Genomic DNA, 15933 nt, shown 5'->3' with positions numbered 1-15933 from the left:
ATCCCTTTCAGATTTCTTTCGGTTAGTGAAAACAGGTACTGATGTAGGTCTTTCATAAAAGCGAAGTGGCCTAAAGCGAACATTTGAAAAACAGTAATAGTTATAAATACTATAAAGTAAAGATAAGGGGGGAGGGGACAGATCTCTACAGACGAATTCCAAATAATTCATGTAGCCGTTCCTCCCTCAGGAAGATAGAACACAACTCCCTACTCCTTAAGCGTGGGCTGCGTTGAATGGCTTGCTTCCAAAGGGTGTGGGGTGAAAGGAAGGAAAAATCACTTTCCCGTGGAGAAACCTGACTGACATTCGCTTGGCCAAGTCCTGCAGATTAACACCCACAGTTACAAGCAATATCGATAGCCTGTACCCTTGATAGGAAGTGATGAGAAGGGCACTTCTCTCAGTGGTCTTCCTCCCACAAACCTACAACCCCAAGTCTAACTATCAGAAAAGCATCCGTCAAATCCAGATTGAGGGACAGTCTACAAAAAGTGTGACCAGTCTCCTCAAACTGTAATGTCATCAAAAGCAAGGAAAGGCTGTGAAACTGTCATGGTCAAGAGAAGCCTAAGGAGACCTGTAACATGGCACCCTTGATGGGGTCCTGGAGCTGAGAAAGAATGTTAGGGAAAAACTAAGGAAATCTGAATGAAGTATGGCATTTAGTTCATAAAAGCTGAAAGAGGTAAAGGAAAACCCAGTGGAAAGAGTGTCTGAGAAGAGGACTCTGAGGTGGTGGCATTTGAGCTGAGCCTTGAATGACATGACTGAGTCATGCCTGGATAGGGAGGACCTGTGAGAGCGTCCCAGGCAGAGGAAACAGCTGTGTAAAGATCCTGGGGCAGAAAGAAGCTTGGGTAATGGAAGACGAGTGAGAAGAAAACTCGGCACAGCTGGTGTGGTGCCGGCGGAGAGAGCCTGGCGGTGAGGCCAGAAGCCAATGGGGCCAGGCCATGCCAGGCCTTGATGCCGTGGACGGCATTTGGATTTTGTCCTGGGTGTGATGGGAAGACAGAAGGGCGACCTGAGCTAATTTCCACTTAAAATCACTTGAGTCTGTGCAAACAGCAAACTAGGGGGCAAGGAAAGAAGCAGAGGCCAAGTGGGAGGCCCCTGCAGGAGCCCAGAGAAAGACATGGCGAGGCCGTGGCAGAGCCAGGGTGTGTGCCCATCCTTCCCAAACAGAAAAATGCTCATCGTTGCTGTTCCCTCATCATGTCTCCCAAAGATGGGGGGACAATACCTGAACTCTGGGATCGAGTATTTGGAGGTCCACACTTGCACGTCAGGGAACTCTGTAACAGGGACACCTCACAACTCAGCAACTGCCCACCTCTAACTCAGGACGTTTCCTTTGTTAGTTCAAGGGTGGAGGGTATAGCTCAGTGGCAGTAGGCATGCTTGGCATGCATGAGGTCCTGGGTTCAATCCCCAGCACCTCCCCTAAAAATAAATAATAAAAACCTAATTATCTCCCCCCAGCCAGAAAGAACAAAGAAAAAAGCCCTTTGTTGGTTCAGATTTTTTCTTGCAAATGAAAATGTACACCGTGCTTAAGTCGGGGGCTACAAGTTGCCCCTATTTAATTGGGAAAAATAAAACGAGGCCCCTCCCCTCTCTGCCTGCTGGGAGTTGTAAATGGGAAGGGAAAACGAGGGCTTCGTCACTCACGTCAGAGCCTTTTCTACGGTGTAAACAGTTTCAGAATATTTTCAGTGAATTTGGTTATGTTTTATTAACCACATGCCATTTCTTCCACGCTCCTCAACTCCTCTGGGAAGGAAGTGTGGTATCAATGAAGTAGAATAAATAACTTTTTTCTTTTAAATCTTGAAATAAATCATTGCAATCTGTGCTCTCTTGTTAAAATCAGGGCCACATTTCTTGGTGTTGCCAAAATGAAAGGCAAGAGAGGTCTGGCTTCCGTCTTATTTCTCCCAGCGTGCGTGTTGCTGATGCTCCTGTCACCACTGTCGAGCATTTGCTTGACGTGTTTGGAGCGGTCTACAGGCTCCATCTTGAGCCTGAGCGTGTCTGTCAGTCTCGGTCTGGAGCTGGGTGGGCTCACCCCCATGTCTGTGTTTGCTTCCAGAGATAGAGATGGTGATCATGGAGCGCAGCAAGCTCCCGGAGCTGGCGGCCGGCTCCTCGGTGCAGGAGCAGAACACGACGGACGAGGAGAAGAGCGCGGCCACGGGCCTGGAGAGTGTCCAGTGGAGCAGGTAGTGCCCGCCTGCGCTCACGGGCCTTCGGGGTGGGGCTGCTGCTCGGTCTCTGGGATGAGGCAAGGGGCTCAGCCGTGGGGATGTGGGCCTCGGTGGGTGCCCACTAGGGATTACCCACTAGGGCCTCTTCCCGACACCCAGATGAGCTTTTCTGCCCTCAGCCAAGCCAGCCTGCTTCTCCAGCCGCTGGCCACCAGAGGCACCGTTCCTCTCCAGAGGCCACAGGGGCAGAGCTGGCCCTCAACCCTTCAGGTGTCACATTTTTTTCCCACCAAACATAGGGTGGTGCTCACCCCTTTGGAAGAATGACCAAGATGTGGCGCCACCACCCCAAGCACTTCACTGCTGCGCCCCATCCTAGCGGGTGTGGCCCTGTCCTGGCCACACTCTGCTGCCCCAAGAAAGGACCCCCTTGGGGGCAGCGTGTGGATTTCACTGTCTCATTCATTCACTGCCACGCCCACTGCGGGCACCATTTAATGCTGTATTTCACGCTGCTGTCCCCCTTTACTTTTTGCTTCATCATTCATTTCAGTGATGGCCGCCCAAACTACATCCACTGAACCTTGGAGATGCCACGTTTCCTGCACCCTTGCTGGAGCACCACGCCTTTCAGAATGGGATTGGGTGCAGGGCTGCTCGTAAAGTTGCAGCAAACTGTTAGGAGGGCTTCTTCATCTCAGTGTTATTTCCTTATCAGGTGGCCCTCCTGCACAGACGCCTGCAGTATCCTCCTAATCCCGTTAGTGTTAGTAAATGCCTACAAGGCCTTCACTCCCGGAACGCTTACAGTGGGGCAGATGAAACACACACGCACACACACACACACACACACCCATCCTATTATTAATCCAACTTAAAATGAAGAGTTGAAGCACCATGATTTTTCCCTCCATGTCTTGTTTATCACTTTAATTGGCAAATGGCTCAATTATCTGACAGGATTCATTTTTATCAGATACACAGTGGAGCCATTTTTAGTTTTGGTTAAATAAAAAACATTGCAGCACAGTGTGGGCTGTCCGTTGTACTGACAAAGACCTTTTTGATTTTGTTTGGTGGCCAAAAAAAAGTGATATCTGAAGCTCTAAAAATTAAGGAAATCTTATTCTAAACACAGAAGAGGTGGGGAAAACAACCTTTAGTTGTTTGGCACAGCATTAATTAGAATATGAATAACTGAAAAACCAAAATTGTCATGGGGAATGTTTAAGCTAATATAGGTGCATCTGCTTAATAGAATATTAGCTGCTGCTTTTAAGTGAATACTGTCATGACGTGTTCAGTTTCTTAGAATCTAGTAAATGGAGACAGCATATGTTTTGCCGAGTGTGGTAATATTGTAGCTTTCCTAAAGGAAGAAATTATACTCATGTATTGTCAAAAACAAAAAGTCAACGAGACCGAAAGGTTCTGTTTGAATATTGGGGTTGAGACCTCGTTTTTTCTTGCATTTTAGTGACACAGAGTAGGGTTTTCTTAGAGTTGACTGAGATTGTTTCTTTTGGTGGGGCTGGCATCTTCTACCATGTGGTTTGTAATGGAAGCTGATTGATCTTGTGCCTTGAATTGGGCCACATGCAGACTTGTGGCCCCAGGAACCTCTGGGCAAGAGCTGCACTCTGCTCTGAGACCAACTGAGTGCCAGGGAGAGACTGGCCCAGGTGGGGAGATGCTTCTCCTTTGAAAAGGTGTTGAGGGGTTGGTTGTCAGAGACACCGCCACGGACTTCTGTCCTCCCTCCTCCTGGCGCTGAGGGTGAGAGAGGGGAGAATTTGTCCTGGGCATGAATTGGATCTTGACATTGGTCCACTTGTCCAAAGAAACAGCACAGTACAGAATGAAACTGTTCTCATAGTCCCCATATATGATGCGCTGCATCTGCGTTCATGGTTAAATATAGGCCTAAGAAACCAAAGACTATTCAAAACATTCTTTCTGTTCTTTAAAAAAAAAAATTAAAAAATGTAAAAAGTAATGCACCATTCAGAAAAATGTAAAGAACCTTGATAAGTATAAAAAAGGAAGAAAATGTCTCCATAGTTCAAAGGCAGCTGTTCCTAACGTTTTGGTATTTCCTGCTAGTCAGTTTTCAATGCCAATATAGAGGGGATTCTGCCCTCTTTCCCCCCAGTAGCTTATACCAATACCATGTCTACCATTTTTTATTCTTTTTTTTCTGTCTAATATCAAACCCCAAGCATCTTTTTCACTTTATTGTACCCTTAGTAAACAAAATGCTAATGTCTTCATAATACTTCATCTCAACAAAGATGGTACATCCACCCAGCCCTCCCTCTGCTGCTGGGCCTTGGATTATTTGTATTATTCCCAAATCAAAATACAATCCAAATTCCAAGCAGCTGGTTTACAAGAAAGTGTTTCATACTTTATCCTGCTCTTAAATTGGGAAGTATGATTGCTGGGGGCTTAGAAAAACTCAAATCCACACGTGGCAAAACTCTTTACGCATCTGAACGGTGATGAGCAATCTGTGTGGGGAGGATCTGGGCTCCAGAGCATCAGTGTTCCCCTTCAGGTTCTTTCTTTAATTTCTATATGTTACATGTCTGTTTGAAATGTCATGACCAGTGCATTTCATTGCTTTCTTTTTTGCATTTTTCAATATAATATTTTGAGTCGGTGGTACAGTTATAGAGTTCAAAATTCAAAAAGTATAAAAGTTGTATGCAGTGAATAGTCTCCCTGTTTCTCTGCCACACCATCTCACTCCCCCAGTCAGTGATATTGACAGAGGCTTGTGTCCTTCCAGTGAAGTGTGCCCTTGGCCCCTCGCTGAGGCGCTCTGCTTTCTTGGCTTCAGCCTGGCATCCAGGGCAGCTGCAGACGGTCAGGGGGCCAGAGCCTCCTGCCTATAGGCCAGACCCGTGCAGATTCTATTATCTTCGTGTTGAAGAGTCTTTCCAGGCCAGGCCCTTCACCTGGAAAGGCGGCATTCGGGGTGTGTGGTTTGTGATATTTGCAGCCACTCTGTGGATCTCACCCACGAAGTGTCAGGGGTGAGAGATTTCCTGTCGATCCTCACCAGTCAGGGAAAGCTGCTCCAAGAAATTGCTGGGCCAGGACCTGCTGAAGTGAGATCGTGGAGAAGTGCCCTTGGAATATTCAGAGTAGAAATTGGACAGCAGCTCGTGTGTGTTCCATCATGTGCCGGGGCCTGTGCTGAAGGCCTTTCAGTTGTCATTCACTTGAGTCTTCTTAGTAACCCTGGAGGATCTTAATCCCCAGCTTATGGATGGGGAAAGGGGGCGGTTTTTAGGTAACTTACCCAAGGGTTTGCAGCTCAGAAGAGGCAGACTCAGAATGTGAACCCTGGCAGTGTGGCTCCAGGGCCCACATTCTGAAATTGCCCAGGCTTTTTGGTGCCTTCTTCACTCTTGTCAGTCTACCACGTTATCCTGTTTTCTTCATTCTCTTGTCACTCTTTGAAGTGTGACATGGTGTGTCTGTTCTCTGTCTCTGCCCCCAGGCATGGGAGTGCCACTAAAGCAGGGACTTTGTATCGTTTATCCCCAGTGTCTGGGACAGCAGGTGAACGATTGTTGAGTTCCTTAGCTGGTTTCCCCTGGAGATAGCAGTTTCTGGTGGTAGAGCCTGCCTCTCAATCATCTTTTGTCCCAAGTGCCCAGTGCTGGACGGGGACACGGTGGACGCACCGCATGCTGGCGGTGAGGCTGGAAGAGGCAAAGGCAGCCAGCATCCCTTGTGCAGGTGAGAGGAGAGAGGCGTTCCCCGACACATGCCACGAGGTTCATGCACTCCCCTCCTCTTTTCCAGACCCTTCCTGGATATGGTGTACCATGCCCTGGACAGCCCGGACGACGATTACCACGCGCTCTTTGTGCTCTGCCTCCTGTACGCGATGTCACATAACAAAGGTAAGCTGCTCACCTCGCCTGCCTTCAGAGGAAAGGAAAGCTGCTTTCCTTGAAGAATTTCCTTTCTGGTTTTGGCAGACTCCCCCAGAACTTCTCTTCTGCCTCGTTCCAATTTCTCAGGTGCTTTTCTGCAGACGAAAGCCACAGGAATTGGTTACTCAGGCAATACAGGGGGGCGGAGAGGGGAGGTTCAAGTGTTGACTGTCCAACCCAGCATGACTGTGTTCACACCGTGGTTTTTCTTCGACCCCTTGGTTTACAACTGACTTAGGCTTCCGACCTCTTTCCTAACATCAGAACTGAAATCAGTCAAATTGTAATCTTGGTTTTGCTATTTTTAATAGTTGATGTTCTGCTCTGGGTTCAGAGCTAAAATAGGCTCTGAGTGGATTGTGTGGATGCGTAGTTTCCTTTCTGAAGAAAGGTGTGGTTCTCTGGCTTCCCCTGTTGAGGCTGAGTGGTCAGGCCCAGGCTCCCGCCCAGCTGACAGATTTGAGTGGGAGCCATTCATTCACTTCCTCTCTGAGAACAGCCGCTGCTGTGTGCTCCACCTGGCTCGACGCAGGGCAACTGAGTCCTAAAACCGCCGCATCAGAATCCCTTTGAGGAAGAAATCAAGGATACTCCTTCTGGCCCCTGTCAAGCACCGGGCTTGGCACGGACGGGACTTTGCATCAAGTGATGTAGGTTTTTCATAAGCTTGTTGGGAGGTAGTTGGAGGTGGGTTCTACTAAGACAGCCTCTGGCTGGAGTCGTTTAGAAAGCACTCAACTTGACGAAGTATGTATGTATTCTTAGATCATTAACTGTGATAAGTAAGTTGATTAGTGGCAAAGGAAAATGTAGTGAAAAGGCCTCCCCTCCCGTATTTGTCTCCAACTCTCTTCTTCAAAGGCAGTTCATGTTAAGTTTCTTGTGTGTCTTTTTAAAGATATCCAAGCATTCCCAAGTACAAGTCTATATGATTTGATTTCTGCAGCTGCCCCCCAAACATAAATGGAGGTTCATCCCTCATTGTCTGTTCTGTGCCTTGTTTTTCTCACACCATCATGTATCAGCATGTCATTTCCCGTCCCTAAAGAACTGCCTTGTTCTTTTTAATCCTTTGTCTGTGCCATCGTTTGTTTTGCCATCCCCTTTCTGAGTGACACTGAGGTTACTTCCGAGTGTCTCCTACTAGAGACAGGGCCAACCGCGCTGGCTCTTCTCCTGTGTAAGTCACTGTGCTCTCATGCAGGTGTGTAGATCCAGCCCGAGTCTTTTCTAAAAGAAGCATAGCAGGCTCCGAATCCTGCTGCCATTTCCCTCCCAGTCTTGTTCACTCCCTTGGCCTCTGTGATCCCTGCCAGCTCCTGGCTTGGCACCTGGCACACAGGAGCCCTCAGTTACTGGGAGCAAACAGAACTCCGTGAGCCTGACTGACTCCCACCTGTGGGCCGCCTGCTGTTCCCCTGACCCCCACCTTCTGTGCCTGTCTCCTTCCAGCTCTGCGATCTCCGTGCCAGCCCATGGCATGCTGGAGACTCCTACTTAGGTATTTGAGCACCACCTTGAAACAGTCTGTCTACACCACACTGACCTCATCACACTTCTGCCATTTCTGATTCAGTTGAAATTGCCAGCCAGGGTTGAAACTGCCATGACCTTTATTAGCTCTTTCCCTCCTTTGATCCCAGCATTTAGTCATCAAGTGTTGTCATTTCTCCCTCTGCAGCCTATCTGATCAGCAGAATTTAACCGAGTGCCACTCCGTCCCTGGTTCTAGGCTCCGTGCTGGAGGCGAGAACCAAAGGCATGAGAGCCAGAGAGATCTGAGTACGTCGTTCCCGTGGCCATTATCACAGCCTCCCCGAGGGGTCAGACATATAGCTGTTGTGCAATCCATCCTCTGTAGCACTGCCAGGTGGTTCTCTGTGAGACTGTTGACTGTGTCCTTCCCCTATTCAGAAATCTCATGCCTCCTTCTCTCTCTCAAACTCCACCCTCCTGTACCTGTCACTTTGAACATCCAGGTTGCACCCACCATTCTAACTTGATCTGATTCCGCTGACTTCCCTTCACAGACCCTTGGCTTTGGCCCAGGGGGTCCAAATTCTTATGTAGTAATTGAACTATTTCATAGAGATAAACTTATAGTTGCTTTCGTGGTGCTCACTGAGCTCTTTAATACTCTCTTGGTTGCAGAAACCACCTCATGTTAACTTAACTAAAAGAGTCTTACAGAAAGGCCCCTGGGGCAGCTCATGGGATCCCAAGAGGTTGCTGAAAAACCAAGGGAAGGGCAGGAACCAACCAGGTCCGGGGACTTCCTTTAAGGTAGATCGTGATTCAGGCCCAGCAAATCCCAGGCTGGGAGTCTGTCTCCAGTCAAGTTTCAGACTCTTGGGCAAGAGATCTGATGGTTCCAGTTTGGTGATGTGTCTTACCTCTAGAACAGTCAGTGAGGCTGGGGCATCAGGATCACACAGCACAGAGTTGGCCCCAGGGGTTTCAGCTCTTGCCTGGGTCTGTTTCCAGGGAAGGGAGCTCCTGCCTGTTCCTGACTAGTCTGCTGCTTCTTGTATTCATCTGCGTTTTTTCCTGCCATTTTCTCTGCCCTAACATCACCACCTATTTAAATGCTACTTGCCTCTCAGGGGTCTGCTTCAGAAGTCACTTTCCCTGGGAAGTTTTCTCTGATCCCTTCAGGTGATTGATACTCACTCTGGGTTAGTACCGCCTAATGTGGCAGGCACATTTTATACCTTGCTGGATTTGATTTGCTAAAATTTTGTTAAGGATTTTTGAATCTGTGTTCCTGGGTGATACTGGTCTGTGGTCTTCCTGTAATTCTCTTGTTTGCTTTTGAGTTATGCTCACCTTATGGAATGAATTGGGAAATATTCCCTCCTCCTGAATTTCCTGGAAGAGTTTTTATAAAACTAGTATTATTTCCTCCTTATTTGGTAGAATTCACCAGTGAAGCCATCTAGGCCTGAAGTTTTCTTTGAGAAAAGATTTCAAACTACTCAATTTCTTTAGTATATAGGGCTATTAAAGTTGATCTGTTTCTCCTGCTCGAGCTTGTGTCTTTCAAGGAATTTGTCACTTACCTAAACTATTGAATTTATTGGCACAAACTTGTTTATTATGTTCCCTTATTATCCTCGTGATGTATGTAGGACCTATAGTGATGTCCCCTTTCTAATTCATGCTATTGACAGTTTAGGTCTTCTTTTTTTTTTTCTGACCAGTTTGGCTAGAGATTTATCAACATTATATTAACTTTGTTGGTACTCTCAAAGAAATTTCTTTTGATTTCGTTAACTTTTCTCTATTGTTTTTCTGTTTTATATTTAATTAATTTCTGTTCTTTATTTCTTAAAAATAAAGAACAGCTGCTTACTTCAGATTTAATTTATTCTACTTTTTGTAGTTTCTTAAGATGGGAGCTTAGATCATTGTTTTTTTTTAAGCTATTCAATTTATTTCATTTTACTTTTTAAATCAACATACAATAAAATTAGCTCTTTTGTGTGTAGTTCTATTAATTTTAGTATATTTATGGATTTGTGTGAACACCACCATAATCAGGATACATTGTAGTTCTACCAACCAAAAAAATTCCTTCCTGCTATTCCTTTTCAGTCATACCCTCCTCATACCACTCATTGGTTTTTATACTTTTCTTCACTTATAAAATCAAAGTTTAATGCTGTACATTCCCCTCTAAGCACTGCTTTAGCTGCATGCAATAAATTTTGATATATATAGTTTAATTTTTTTTTCAGTTTAAAATATTATATAATTCCCCTTCTGATTTATTTTTGTCTGTTCTATCATCTGTGTAATTTCTAGCCATATTTCTATTACTGATTTTTCTCCCGGTTTGGTTTTGGGTCATTTTTTCCTTTCTTTTTTCTTTTTGCATGCCTGGTATCTTTTGATTGGTTGATAGTTACTGTGAGTTGTTGGATGTGAATTCACTATTGGATGCTGAATTCTTTCTGCCTTTCAGTATTTTTGGATTTTCTCGTGGGACATGGTGAAGTTACTTGGAATGAGTTTGATTCTCTTAGAAGCTTGCTTTTAAGCTTTGTTGGTGTTAGTCTAGAACAGCCTGTAGTCTTAGGCTGACTTGGCCCTGGTACTGAGGCCATCCCCTTCAGAGGACTCTGCCCTGTAAGCCACAGTTGGGTGGTCCTTCTGTGCTGGCCTGGGGAGCATGAACTCTCCTCAGCCCTGTGTGAGCTCCAGGGGCTGTTCCGCCTGCCTCCTCCCAGTGGGCCTTTCCCTTTCCTCACCTGCGTGCAGGGCACGGCTTAGTGGAAGCGTAAGAAGGAACCCCCTGTAGATCTGTGCAACTCCCTCTTCCCTGGCCCTCTATCCTGTCAATTCTAGTCCCTTGGGTTCTCTGAACTGCAGGCTCTTCTTTCTCATCTCAGAGACCATGGGCTTTGTCTGGATATTCTCCGTCTGTGTCCGGGCCTGGAAGCTTTCTAGACGGTGACCTGGAGTAATCACTGGGCCCAGTGCCTTTATTTCCTCTCTCTCAGGGTCACTCTTCTGTGCTGCCTGTTGTCTTGTCCAGTGTCTCATAATCATTTTTTTTCTATATTTTGCTTATTTTTTTAGTTGCTTGAATCAGGAGGGTAAAGCCAATCCATCTTGGCTAGAGGCTGTAGCACCTTAAAAAAATTGTTTATTGAGGTGTAATTGATAAACAGTAAACTGCACATATTTGAAGTGTACAATTTGCTAAATTTTGGCATATTTATACGCCCATGAAACCATCGTCACAGTCAGGACAGTGTACACGTCTGTCACTCCAAATGTTGTCTCCTGCCCCTTTCTCACCCCTCCATCCCTCTCTTCTTCTACCGATGTCCTTGGGCAACTCCAGACTGCTCCACGGCACTATAGATTAGTTTGCATTTTCTAGAATTTTATATAAACTCATGCAACATGTATTGTTTTTTTGTATGGGTTCTTTCAACCTGCATAATTATTTAGAGATTCGTCCATGTTGTTGTGTGTATCGGTGGTTCCTTTCTTCTTACTTTTGAGTAGTATCACCCTGTATGAACGTACCACAGTTTCTTTACCCTTTCATCTGTTAAGGGATGTTTGGGTTGCTTCAGTTTTTGACCGTTACAAATAAAGCTGCCATGAACATTTGCGTCTAAGTCTTTGTGTGGACATGTATTTCCATTTCTCTTGAATAAATACGGAGGAATAAAATGACTGCATCGTACGTGGGTGCATATTTGTTCTTAAGAAACTGCCCAAGTGGCTGTATAATTTTACATCCCACCACCAGTGTACGAGAGTTCCAGTGTCCACCAGGAGTTGGTATAGCCACATTTCTTATTTTAGCGATTTTAATAGGTGTGTAGTGGAGTCTTACTGTGATTTTAATTTGCATTTCCCTAAGGACTAATGATGTTGAGCAACTTTTCAAGTGCTTATTCTGCCACCTGCAAATCTTCTTTGGTGAAGTATCTTTTCACATCGTTTGCCCATTTCTTAATGGATTGTCCATTTTCTTATTGTTGGGTTTTGAGAGTTCTCTATATTCTGGATACAAGTCCTCTATCAGATGTGTTTTGCAAAGATTTCCTCCCAGTCTGTGGCTTATCTTTTCATTTTCTTAACAATGCCTTTTGAGGAGCAGATGCTTTTAATATCCATGAAGCGCCCATGGCACTTTTTTATGCTGCTTTTGCTCCGCATGTTTTCTCTCCCACGCCAGGGTGCCGGACCTCTGAAGGCAGAGGCCGTGTCTCTCCCGATGGCCTCCTGCGGTACTCAGCTTTGCGCCTGGCACCCAGTCAGTGTGGTCCAAGTTTGCTGACTGATTGCCTGTCAGCCGTGTGGCCACTCCCCTGCCCTGCTCTCTCCTGGCAGCCCGGGCTCATGGCCTCTGCAGGGAAAGTGCTGTCGGCAGGGGTGGAGATGCCGGGGTCCAGAGGGCCGGGGGCACGTGAGTGAACTCTTCGTCTTACGGGTGACTGGCTTTCCCTATGGGCTTCCTTCCAGGAGCCCTGGCGTATGCTGAGGAGTGGAGAAATCATGGCTTGCCCGCCATGCTCCTTCGGCCATGATGTGGAGACAGCCTTGCCAAATTCCTGCCGGGGAGCCTACCTCTCTTTCTTCCTGAACAGTGGGACTGTATATTCAAGGGAATTTAATTCCTTCTTTCATTTCCTGCTAATGCTGTTCATTTACTCATTCATTCACCCTTCTAACAATTTCTGAAGCCCTTCTTAGATGCCAGGCGGTGTGGTTAATATTGAGAATATAGTAGTGAACCAAATGGAAATTTTCCTGGAGGTGAGTGTGGATGCTGTGGAGGAAGCAAGGCGAAAGTGGAGAGAAGAGAAGGCAGCCTGACAGGCATGATTTGTGATTGTGGAATAAACCAGTGGGGGGGCGAGGCAGGGGTTACTAACTAGGGTGGTCAGAGAAGGCTTCTCTAAGAAATGAACATCAGAACTGAGGCCTGAAGGGTGAGAAAGAGACAGCTATGCAAAGATTTGGGGCAAGAGTGTTCCAGGCAAAGGGGACAGTATGTGCAAAGGCCCTGAGGTGGGAAAGAGCTTACAGGTTTGTGGAGCAGAAAGCAAGTCAAGGTGAGGGTGACCACGTAAGCAGGGACCAGATTGTGAAGAGCCTTGAAGATCACAAAAAGGAATTTAGATTTTATTCTAAGCATAGTAGGAAACACTGAAAGGATCTTCAAGTAGAAGAGTGACATGATCAGATGGAAATTTTTGGAAGAATACTCTGGCTACTGGATGGAAAGTAGGTTAACGAGGGTGAGGGAGAGAGTTGCAAGGGGGAAAGCTGGGAGGCTTGTTAGGAAGCTGTTGCTAAGTCCAGGCAGGGATAATGTGGATTGAATTACGGCATGTTGGCTGTAGAGATGGAGAAAATTGGAAGGTTTTACAATATATTTCAGAGCTAGAGCCAGGATGAGCTGATGGACTAGATGTGGGGGCTGAGTGAAAGGAGCACTTGGGCAGCTGTGTGTGGCCATTTACTAAGGTGAGGAGACAAGGGGAGGAGTGAGGCTGGGGAGAGGGACTTCTGCTTGATTTGGTGGGAGGGGGCACCACGGGAAGAATCTGGGTGATGCCAAGGGCCCTGCCTTCTGCCGCTGTGTGTCTGGTAGTGCCATTTCCAGAACCAGGGAGCATGGGCTATGGAACAGTTTTGGAGAGGAAGCTGGAGAGTTTAAGTTCAGCACCCTGAGGCCCAGGTGCCTGGAGGACCCCCAGGGGAACCTGCCTAGTGAGGGAGCTGCCACTTGTTTTATGCTCTGGTCCTGGCCTGCAGGGGGCCCAGGGTCTGCATTTGGTGGGAGTTGTTTGGTGGTGGTGATGGTGGTGGCTGGTTGGTTGGGGTCTGGGTTAGGCAGCAGGAGGTTAGCTACACTTAAACCTTCAGCCTCTCTTTTCTAGATTTGTGCCCTCCAAGTAGGGCCCCTAATGAAATGGTCTCTTTCCGATAGATTTTTCATCATAAGACAATTTTAACATAAAAGCGATGTTAATAAAAGCCAAATGTTAGCTCGGGCCTTCCAGTAAATCATAATAGATTAGATGCTGCACCAAAATGAATATCCCACAGTGGAGAGGGTTGACTGGTTAGAGGAAGGCGCTTGTTGTGATTCACTTGGGCCCCGTAATGAATTCTCGTTAGTATCTGTAATAGCAAATGCAGCCTTCTCTCCTTTGTCAGGTCTGCAGGGCCCTGGCCCAGGGGCGCGGGCTGCATTACGCAGCTTTATCTTCTTAAAGGTTCCCCCACTCCACCCACTACTACTCTTCTACTCCTGCTCCTCCATTTATCATTGTTTACCCAAGACGAATCTTAGACTTTTTGCTTTTTTGTTTTGCTGAGAAATTACTGGAACATGGATGAGAGGTATAAGAAAGGTTGAAAGGGAATAGGATAAAGGGGGGCTTTCGCCATGCAGAGAGCTGACAAAATATCATCTTGGGTCTCGACTGACACATAATCAGAACTGAAAGTACACTGGAAATTGGCCCAACATCTGGTTAGCTTTCGAAATAGTTGATCTATAGTTTTCCAAAGCTGGTGATGCTTGCGGGACTCCAGCCAAGGAGACCAAAAGAAAAAAAGTTTTGACCATAATTTACCTGGCACGACCGTAGTCTCTTTGTGCAGGTTTGTCCGTCTGCTTCTTTTCATGTAGCTTTGGTCTGAGTCTCTTCCACCCCTGTCCTGAATCCAGAAGCCAGAACACAGAGGGGAAGCTCAGGAGCTGGTTACTCACACTGAGGAGCTACACCCGTCCCTTCTGCTTGGGAGTCTTTGAATTAGTTAGGGAGAAGTTCTGCTCCCGCCCGCCTCCAACCCTGTGCCTGCTGGGTGGGAGTGCTGTTAGGAGAGACCTGTTCTGACTCACTCGGGCAGAGCGGATCGGACGCAGACGGGAAGGGAGCGAGGAAGCATGTGGTCTGCCGAAGTCTGGATGTGTGTCTTCCCAGGCCATGTGAAAGTGCCTCTGGGTTTCTCTGGAAATTGTCTGTCACCCGGCACTTAAGGGTTGAAGCAAATAGGACAATATATTATCTACAGTGTTTACCTCAGTCAAAGAGAAATGGCTAGTGAAGGATCTCTGTTGGGTTTGCAACAAAAGCTGCTTCTCAGTGTCTGGAAACACGTGTTGTGTGTGTGTGTCGGGGGGTGTCTTTGTCTGGCTGTCCGTCCGTCCGTCCATCTGCACACATGCCATTTCCTTTTCACGTGCTTTTCACATCCCTTGTTATATTAGCATGTTGACCTTGTTCATTCATAGCTGTCAGCCACTGTTTTGTTTGGACCCAGAAGAATGTCTGGAGCTTTTGAATTGCTGCACAGGCCTTGAAAGCCAAAGGCCAGGATAACATTCAGAGTAATAGAGGGGTTGTTAGAGACCGTGGTGGGAGAAGGAGAGAAACAGGGGAGGATACGAGGCACCAAGCCCAGCAGGAACTTTGGGGAAAGAGCAGACATGTTTAGAGGGGTTGTTTTTACAAAGTTTTGCCTTGTGTTGTGGGGAGTGGACCCTGTTCTCTGTCTCCCCTTGGCCGGTGGTAAAATCCACCTCACGTAGAATGCGTTGCCGTATGGAGTCTGTTCGGGGAAAAGTGCTAGAAACTTGGAGATTACCTCGAGTGGCCAGGGGAATGGAGACCACCCCAGAATTGACCAGAGCACAACCAGACCATGTCACCTGCTAGCTGGCCTCCAGGGACCCTGGTACCCAAGCTGTGCCTGTCCCTTCCCCCCAGTGTCTGTCTCATCACTTCCTCCCAAAGCCCCCCGCCCCGCTCTCCCCAAGCTCCTCTGCACTTCCTGCCCTGCCCCTGAGCCTGGCAAGCCCTGGTCATCCCTGTACAGCTCATCCTTCAGATCCAGCCTGAGCTGCTTGTCCCTTGAGCTGTCCCCAGACAGCTCAGCAGGCCTTCTTCGGGCTTTCTAGAATAGCTTGACGTCAGCTTTAGTTAGGTTGGTTCACTGCACGGGTGGTGCCACCCCCTCCCCATCTGGATCCTGCCCACCTTTGGAATCAGTACTGATCCTAACTGTGCCTCTAACTTGTTCTGTGACCTTGGGGATGTGATTTAACATCTCTGAGCCTTCATTTCCTCACTAAAGAAGAGGTTTTGTTGGAATCTGGTCCTGTGAAGTTGTGGAATTGTTCCAGTCCCTGGGGTTCCCCCACTTCACAGAGAGAGGAGCTGCCAGCTGAGAAAGGTCAGGATAACCTGGGCATGTTTTCCTTCCCATTGAGAGAAGATTTTGCAACCGATTTC

General features: G+C 47.1%; 1 protein-coding gene across 1 annotated transcript in view; it reads left to right on the top strand.

Annotated features, from left to right (window-relative positions):
• Nucleotides 1-15933, top strand: part of CLEC16A (C-type lectin domain containing 16A) — a 196341-nt gene that overhangs the window by 57753 nt on the left and 122655 nt on the right. The window contains 2 exon segments of the mRNA XM_032460792.1: nucleotides 2096-2225; nucleotides 6027-6127. Coding sequence (XP_032316683.1) covers nucleotides 2096-2225; nucleotides 6027-6127 — 231 coding nt within the window.

Source organism: Camelus ferus, chromosome 18 (assembly GCF_009834535.1).
Source record: "Camelus ferus isolate YT-003-E chromosome 18, BCGSAC_Cfer_1.0, whole genome shotgun sequence".
NCBI lineage: Eukaryota > Metazoa > Chordata > Mammalia > Artiodactyla > Camelidae > Camelus > Camelus ferus.
The sequence above is the reverse complement of the archived record's forward strand: the minus strand, read 5'-3'. Positions and strand labels throughout refer to the sequence as shown.